Raw genomic sequence first — 10155 nt, forward strand, 5'->3', positions numbered from 1 at the left:
CAAAATTGTATTAATTATATTAATTGTATGAACAAAATCGCTAATTATTATCGCTAGTTCTGTACGTGATTTTTTATTTGAATCTAGTTTATAAGGCAGCATTTAGAGAAAGAGATGGACTAAATTTATCTTCAAAAAATTTTTATAAATACTATACATATATAAATAGTAATAACGATCAAACATGAATATAATACAAGATAAGTGATGTCAGTTACACATAAGTGAAAGAAGTTTAAATTTAAATTATATGACTTTGAAAATATGTCAACAGTGCAATTACATGACTTCGAAAACATGTCAATATTAAATATAACAGGCAGGCAAATCTTATACTATATGATCCCTCGTTCAAAATACTGAAATATTTTATTATAAATATTGGACAGAATTCAAATTTTATTCCTATTTTCAATTTCAATTTCCTCAAGGCTATATATTAGAATATTTCAATAAATTTAATTTATATCAGAATTGAGTTTGTGTATATTTTGTACCTATAAATTAAATAATAAACAAATAAAGTATCTCATTTAAAAGATTAGACATTTGCTTTTGACAAAACTATAAATTAAAAGTTTTCAAAAGAGGATAATTTTACTGCTTAAATACTAAAATGTCAGATTGAAAAAAAATGAAAGGAACAAAAATATATTTCAATTAATGAATTATAGTAATAATGTTAGAATAATAATATAATAATAATATAATAATAATAATATTATAATAAAATTATAATAATAATGATTAATAACAACAATAATAATAATATAATAGTAATAATAATATGTATAATAATAATTTATGAACTACATTAGTTTGAGACTTTTGTTTTAAAATATAATAAAACATAGTTAACATAGTTAAATCTTGTTTCTATCCATGAATATAAGTTCGATGAACATTTTTATTTGCTCAAAAATAGAATAATTTAATAAAATAAAATGTTTGTTTTATAATGTGATTTTATTAATAAAAGATTAATTTTGAAATGTTAAATTATGCGTAAAAATTTAAACTTTGACAAATGGTTAATTATGAATAAAAAAATATAACAAAACATTTCTACTAACAATAAGACAATCACACTTAAAATGTCCAAATTAATGGAATGTATTTAGCAATTCGTATGTAAGAGAAACATAATATTATAAATGTTACATTATGAGTGTTATCAAATTTAAATTAGTAAAAATCACACACGAGAGAAAATGAAGAATTCTGAATTTGTTATAATATGCTTTTAGTACTAAAGAAAAAACTATTATTTTCTCTATAGATATCTGGAATAACAGATTCGACATGATATGCTTCAAATTGTTGTTTGTCACATTATTATATATTATATTAATATTCATCAATGCGACAACATCTTTTCCCGAGGAGAATTATATGGTTTCGATAAATCCATTTTTACTGGATTATATAATACCATATCATTATGACATTCACATCATGTTATTGCCATATGACGAATTAGAAACAACAAATTTTATTGGCAAATGCCATGTTTACCTTAATATTTCTTATCCAACAAGCAGCATAAGATTGCACGCCCAGAAACCGCAAATAAAAATAAATTATGCAATTTTAATAAATTCATTGCTTGAAGAATCATGGATTGAACAAAAACGTTATATTCCACAGTATAATACATATAATAATGAAAGTCACATTCACATCTTCCTTTTTAAGGAAGTAATACCAAGTGGAAATTACTCCTTGATTATGAATTTTACCGGATTCTTAAATGATAATAATGAAAGTATCTTTAAGAATTCTTATGTAGACAAAACAGGACGTAAAACGTGAGTAAATAAACATAAAAACTTTGGAAACATGTATGTTTTATCATTATACAAAATATTATTGATTACTATTTTATTTTGTATTAAAACTTTCTTAAAATTTTACTGCTTATTATATTTTTACTTCATATTTTTTTATTTATTGTTACGTAATATACTTTTTCTTCGCAAAAATTTAAATAGACGGATTGAGATGTATGTTTGTGTTTGAAAGAGAAAATTTTAAATATTTTAAATATTTTAAGATTACTATATAAATATACAATTTATTATTAAATTACATATTTTAGTATTATTACTTGAGTATGTTGTAACATAATTGAGCATTACATAAATATTTGTAGCACAATATAAAAAAATATCATTATATATTATAATAAAAAATATATAGTAACAGCAACATATTAATACAATATATAATGATAATATAAGAATAATATTATAATAATAATAATAATAATAATAATAATAATAATAATAATAATAATAATAATAATAATGAAGTATGCTACAATATTATTTAAAAAAAAAAACTTTTAATTTTAATAATAAAGCTATGTGAAGTATATATAACTTTATCGAATAGAAAAATAGATTAAACTATTATTATTTATTAAAATAGATTAAACTATTATTATTTATAAAATACATGTATGTTTTATATAGTATTACATTATATTCATGAGTTTTATATAAATATATTTTCCACTTTATATTAATTTCATAGGCCTGCGAAATTTTAGATTTTAGGCCTGTGTTTTTAATGCAACGATTAAATGTATGATTGATATAGGAATAATTTTGCGTTACATATGAGGTTTATTGTTAAACTGTTGTAGATGGTGGTACGCAACACATTTCCAGACAATTGGAGCTCGACAAATATTTCCATGTTGGGACGAACCGAAATTCAAAGCAACTTTTCATATTTCAATAAAACATCGTAAAGAATACACAGTTTTATCGAATATGAATTATAACAGAAAAATTTATTCAATTAATAGCAAAATGCAATGGACGCATTTCGATATCACTCCTGAAATTTCCACTTATCAAGTGGCAATTTGTCTATCGACAGATAAATGGTTTAAAAAATTCATTTTTTCTTTTCATAATCCCTTATCGTTTAGTTCTGGTTCATCTGACGTAATTCTATGGAATAGAGATTCTTCTGAAGTACTATTCGCGATAAGGGTTGTTAAAAATAGTATAATATATTGCAAAAATAATTTGAAGAATTTAGAGATTTCGACAATTCAACATGTCTTCATGCCGAGTCTTCGATTTGATGCCATAGGAAAATGGGGTTTCGTTCTTTACAGGTAATACAGATAAGTAGAATAAAAAAATAATAATAATAAATACAATATAGAAGATTATAATTTATTTAAAAGATACTTATGTTTCGCATTTATAATTAGATATTTTCAAAAGAGAAAAAGTGTACATACATTTTATTATAATTTTCAAAAGAAAAAAATATGTATACATTTTATTATATTATTTTTATATATACATGTTATAATATATATTTCATTTTACAATGAAATTGATATCAATAAATACGATAATACATAAAATATATTTTATTATAATATAACGTACACATTTATAAAGTTATTGATTTTATATAAGAATGACATATTCAAATGATATTAAATTATGTTTTTAAATATATATTTGTTGTTTTTATTTTATTTGTATCATATATGTTACACACAATATCTATCTAAACTAAAACAATAAAATTTTAAAATTATCTCAAAGTCTGTTGTTAAAATTTATGGTATTTTATAAGAAACATAAAAAAACAGCAGAACATATTTCGTACTTCAAGACAGTAATATTACATGTATTTATGATGTAAATGGGAATTCACTGTGCAATTGATCTTATTTTGAGCGGAAAAAAATATTTTACACAAAAAATATAATATTTTATAATTAAAAAAATAGAATATTTTATAATTTGTGAGCCCACATATTAATATAAGATAAAAATAAATAATTTGTTTATTCGTTGATAAAATTTACCTTTATACCATTATACATAAAGGCGTATGATTTTTTTTATTTTAACAAATTATATAACAATTTTGTGAATTAATGTTATTATTTGTATGTATTTAATTTTTAAGTTTTTTTTTTAATATCAAATCTACATCACATGATCTTCAAAACAAAGATACGTTTGATAGTAAATTTTCTCACACGTATCTTATTATTAATTTCATGAAATATACTTAATGTAACATGTATAATATTATAAGAACAATACTTTATCATACTACATATTTTAAATAGAGATAAATAATATTTTTATTATTAATAAATAATTTTCAGAGAAACAGCTATTATCTATGACAAAAAAATAGATTCTCTTGTTTAATTGCACGACAAATAGCACATCAATGGTTTGATAATACAGTCAGTCCATCGTGGTCGCATCATTGGTTAAACTAGGGTATTGCTACGTTGCTTGGAATAGATGTTCTTGATGAGGTTCTTTTTTTTATATATAATGTTTTATATATAAGTGTTTTATATATAATGTTCTTTTTTATATATAATATATTTCGTTTATAGTTAGGTTATTAAATATAATAAAATGATTCTTCACACAATGAAAAAGATCTTAACATTTTATTAGTCTGTAAATAACAATGATCTAAATAGTTTATATTTTTATATTTTAATTATAAAAAATACAATTTTGGCAGAACTGCATTTTTCCATAAGATATAAAAAGAAAACTTGTATCAAGTTTTTTTTTAAATGACTTCAATGATACTTAATCTTATATCTAAATAAATTACATATATATTTAAAGGATATTTTTGGTGGCTCTTTTTGTATTTAAAATATAAAAAAGCTCTCCTTACACAAATAACACAATACATTGTAAACAATAGATATTATTAATAAAAATAATAGAAATCGTAGTAATGTACACGAAACAAACTAATATAATATATATGAAAAACATATTTTTCTGTTTAAAAATTCTTTAATTTGATTAAATTTTTTGTTACTAGTATTTTGCGGATTTTCGTACGTCAGATTTATTCGTAGTGCAGATACAACAACAATCTCTCCGTTTAGACAATTATTCCATTATGAAGCCTCTTTCATCAGAGATCAACATACCCTCCGAAATTCATTCCCTACTTTCTTTTTCCTATTACACAAAAGGTAAAATTGAATTAATAATAAATGAATGTTCTCATAAAGTTATAAATGTCATAAAGTCGTAAATGTCACGAATAAGAAAATTAAATTAAAATTACTTTCTCGCAATTTACGTACATATTAATTTTGTTACAATAAAAAGATGTAAGACAATAATAAATAAAGATAATAAAATAATAAAATAATAAAATTATACCTTCTTGTACAGAAAAAGATGTATTATAATTATAAGAAACAGGAAATAAAACTATATTATTTTGTATGGAAAAATCAGATATACTTTTGACAAATTTAAATGTGGAAGTAAATTCTGAAGTAAATTTAATATAAACTTATACACTTATATTTTATAGTATAACATATACACTTACATTTTAAAATATAAACGTATTTATTTATATGCATTGTTTCTTTTTCGTTGTAGGTCCTGCTATATTACGTATGTTGCAACATGTTCTCACTCATGAAATATTTAGAAAAGGAATTGAGAAATTCCGTGAAACAAAGTAAGCAATACAATAATTATATATAGAAATAGAAGTAAATACTAGTATTGATGAGACTTTGTAGCACATAGTAGCACAGTATAAAACAACTATAGTAATATTCTACAGTAAAACAGAAAAAGCACATGCATATAATGCATAATATAGGTTCCAAAATTTAATTATCTGAATAATACTTTTTTATTTTATATTATCTTTAACGAGTCAAATTATAAAAGAATGTTCCCTCCGAACTTTAAAAATATTTAACAATTCCCATGTGTGAGGAAAGCCACTAATTAGTTTGAGATATCATAAAATAGGATTTAAATAGAATTTATAAATTGCTTCAAATATTCCACTTTATATTATATTTATAATTATATTATCAAAAAATCGAATTACCGTTTTGCATTTCCCATATTTTGCAACTTTTGTTTTTACGAAGAGTTCTTTTGCAATATTTGAGCACTTAAAAATGATTTCAAACTTCTTTTATAATTTCAATTATTTCCATCATATTATGTTTCCATGTAATAATTGTATTATCATTTTTAAGTGATTAAATTAAATTATAAATTAATTTAATTTAATATGTATTCCATACGTAACCGGTTGCTCACGATAGACTTTTTATACATATTCGCTATTTTTGCATATTATATAAACTTAACAACATTGATCCAATAATAAATCTGAATAAAAATTATATAAAAGTAACATATTATAAAGCATAGAAAGTATTAATACACATATGCAATTTAATTAATGAATTTATATGTTTTTTCTAAATTAAAAGAAATCTTTGTTTATTATAGTCAACAATATAAAATATAATATTTGATATTTGATGTTTAGATCTGCAACACTCAATAATTTCTACAACAATATGCAGATTGTCTATGATAGAGAAGAAGAATTCAATATGAAATATTTTATTATAGAAGATATGATAAATTCTTGGGTGATAAATAAACATTATCCTGTATTAAAAGTTACAAATGAAATTTCTAACTTGGAAATAGAAATAGAAAATTACGACAGTTTAGATCTAAAACATTTGTGGTGGATACCTATAACAGTAACTAAGCAGACCAAACTCGATTTTACAATATCCAAGAATACATATTATGAAGAATGGATATCAAATGAGTGGATACAAAAATATTTTCGAAAATCTCTTAACTTTTCTGTTGAAGAGGATGAATGGTACATAATTAATTTACAACAAATTGGTAAATATTTATTTTATGATTGATAACTGAAGAATTAAGTATTTATTACAAATAATGATTTATGATGTTTTATTATAAATCATTATTTTATTTATAAATTTTTTCCCTTACGTAAAGTTTTGTGAATAATGTACCATTATAACTTTACGAAATTCTCTTAAATTTATTATAATATATGCAAAATTTTTTACAATTTCAGTACAATACTTTAATAATATATTCTGAAGGTAAAATTTTAATATAAAAATTTTAGGTTACAATAATTATTAAATTATAAGCAATCAAAATGTAACGATATCGCATGGAATTTATATGTACCCAGACGCGCACAGTTTTGTAATTATACATGCGCTTACTGATCTGTCATTTGTTATTAATTTTTACTAATTAAGTAATATTGATTATTACTGCACTTAATTTTACTGTTTTTATATGTATTACGGTGATCATATAATATTAACGAATTATAATTGTGGTAAATAAAATATTTAAAATTTTATTTTTATACAATACATACAATAATTTAAATGATTAATTATTACAATTATATGAAATTAAATCTGATATCTCGACATATTTAAGAAATATTGTTTAAAAAAGACTGTTTATTTTTCTTTAATCGTAAAAATGCTTATAAAAATTAACTTATTTATTAACTGCTTTAAAAATAAATAACAATTGTAAAATCAGTATGAATGTAATTACGTAATTAAACGCGCAAATTCTATGCAATATCATGGTAAACTTTGATAATTTATAACTTAAAAATTATTGTTATTTCAACATTTTCATGTTAGGATTTCTGACTTTCTATTTTACATCCAAAATACGCTATTAAAATATTGTATGAAAGTTATGTGAGACACCCTGAATAGATAGTATATTTTTTTATTCAAAATACAATTTTTTGTTATTACATTATGCTTAAAAATGGGAGACTGTTTTATTAAAATTTCTAGAAATAATCTTTTAAACTCTAAAATATATAATATGTCGGCATATAATAAAATGTAAACTCAATTTTCATAAAATATAAAATTATACATACATATATCATATATTTAATATATAATTACATAAATAGTATACATAAATAATAATTATATTTATTAATTTTCGTATTACCTTATTTTTATATAAAAATTAAATATTTGTACATCCTATAATTAAAAAATTGAATAAGACGGAGAAATTTTATTTATCTTTTCGTGATAAATGTAAAAAGAAATAGATAATGTGCAAGAGATATAAAATATACTTATAAAAATACTTAATTATCGACTATCGAATATCATAATATTATATATAATATAAAAAAATGGAAAAATTTAGAAATGGTTTAATATATTTAACTAAGAGAAGTTATTAATCCAAAAAATATTATTCTATATTCATCAATTGCAACATCTACAACAGGATATTATCGTGTTAATTACGAACTCAAGAATTGGCAAAATATTGCGAGATATCTGAAATCTACGAAATATACAAACATACATGTTCTCAATCGGGCTCAAATTATTGATGATGCATATTACTTCGTGAAGGCAGGCACACTTAATTTTTCTATATTCTTGGAACTCACAGAATATTTATCTCGAGAGACAGATTATATCGCATGGTATCCTATGTTTAAAGCTCTCGAAGACATATCAAGCATTTTTCCATTTCAAGATAAAAAATTTAATGTTATCAAGGTAAACTCTCAAAATCAATAACGATATTAAAATCAATTAAATACTATTAAATACTATTAAAAATCAAAAAATCAGATCAATGTTTTCATGGCTTAATGTTAGTTTTGCTAAGAATGATTTCAAAAAGAGAAGATTAAAATGTTTAAAATAATGAAATAGATTTTTAGATAACTTACTTGCACTTGGTTATGCGTTTGACTCTTATTGACACATTTCTTATCTGAATCTTTTTATATTGTTTTAAAAATATACCTATAAGCACGTGTATGTGTGTATACTTGTATTTGTGTGTGTGTATTTTTATGTACGTGTAAGTTTTTATGTATACGTACCTGTGCACGCTGCACCTTTTTATAATGATTTAAAGAGATTGAGAAATTTTAGAATAATATTATATTCACTTTCTTAATCAAATGGCGAAGATTTATTAGTATCATATTCCTTCAAGCATTACAATTTTTACAAATAACCAGTAAAATAAATATAGTATTGTTTTATTTCTAGACGAAAATCTTGAACAGTTTGAACGGACTTTTTCAAAACATCAATTATGATAAAAAACTTAACAAAAAAACTGACGATTTAATTGACTGCTTAAAACAAGAAGCTAATAAATGGGCATGTGTTCTCAGTGCGTCAAATTGCATGAAAACAGCCGAAATCAAATTGCATGAATATCTCACGAATACTACAGAAAACAAGTAATTTTTTTTCAATTTTCAATTTTCATAATTTTTTTCTTGATACATGCTTGATGAATAACACGAGATTTCTAAGACTTTGAATTGAATTCTTCTAACAGATTTTTAATTTTCTTCTGAATATCGTAGACTTTTGCCTTGGTGGAGAGATTGGACGTTCTGTAACGGTTTAATGAGAGCTAACAATAGTATTTGGAACAAAGTATGGAATATACATATTAAGAATCCTAACGTAATCACTTCGAAAGCCCTTGCTTGTTCCGGTGATTCTGTTGTTATTATCAAATATATAGATATGTTATTCAATGACTACGTTAAAGAAAGAAATAATGTTTTTAATGATTTTTATTATATCATTGCAAGGCATGCAAATAATAAGGAAATACTTGATCTTATATTAAGGAATTTAAAGATGATGTGGGTAATACGCAGGTAATATATGTGATATCTTTTTTTGTACTTTTATCAATTCATAATACATGTATCATATAAAGATTATCATATATATTAATTATAAGTTTACTATATTTTATTTATAGCCAATACATTGTTGCAACATTTATTTACATTATTAATCATGTATATTCTACGAAACAACTTAATCAGGTAAACTTTATAAATTTATTTCTAAATATAAAACCTTAATTAAGACAACTAAATAAATAAAAAATCTTAATTAGGACAACTTTCTTGGATTATTATAATTGTACTGAAAATACAAAATTATATTACATTTAATTTTCGCAAAAATTGAATGATAACGCAAGATTAAATCATTAATTATTTATTAACAAACTAATATTGAAATTTTTTTTCAGATAAGTGAGTTTGTACATCATTTTAAAAAAGTAACTGATAAACATGTTTTGGTCCAACAGTTATTTTGTGAAAAATTTTATAAACTAGGTATCGAGGTAAATTTTTGAAACACAAATATATTTATTTATCTACTATTTCTTATTATTAAGTATTTTTATTTTCGCTTTTATGCCATATACACATATTTTAACGTATTTTCTCTTAATGGCAGATTCTTTGAAA

At 22.0% G+C, this 10155-nt stretch overlaps 1 protein-coding gene across 1 annotated transcript; it reads left to right on the forward strand.

The window, feature by feature from the left end:
* Positions 1–1728: 1728 nt before the first annotated feature.
* On the forward strand, positions 1729–9118 carry LOC112638732 (thyrotropin-releasing hormone-degrading ectoenzyme-like). The gene is made up of 7 exons (XM_025410918.1): positions 1729–1808; positions 2648–2867; positions 4843–4999; positions 5421–5502; positions 6340–6716; positions 8133–8413; positions 8918–9118. Exons 1-7 carry the CDS (start codon positions 1729–1731, stop codon positions 9116–9118), a joined length of 1398 nt encoding a protein of 465 aa, XP_025266703.1.
* Positions 9119–10155: the final 1037 nt, after the last annotated feature.

This window comes from Camponotus floridanus, unplaced genomic scaffold (genome assembly GCF_003227725.1).
Source record: "Camponotus floridanus strain SB8 unplaced genomic scaffold, Cflo_v7.5 scaffold36, whole genome shotgun sequence".
Taxonomy (NCBI): domain Eukaryota; kingdom Metazoa; phylum Arthropoda; class Insecta; order Hymenoptera; family Formicidae; genus Camponotus; species Camponotus floridanus.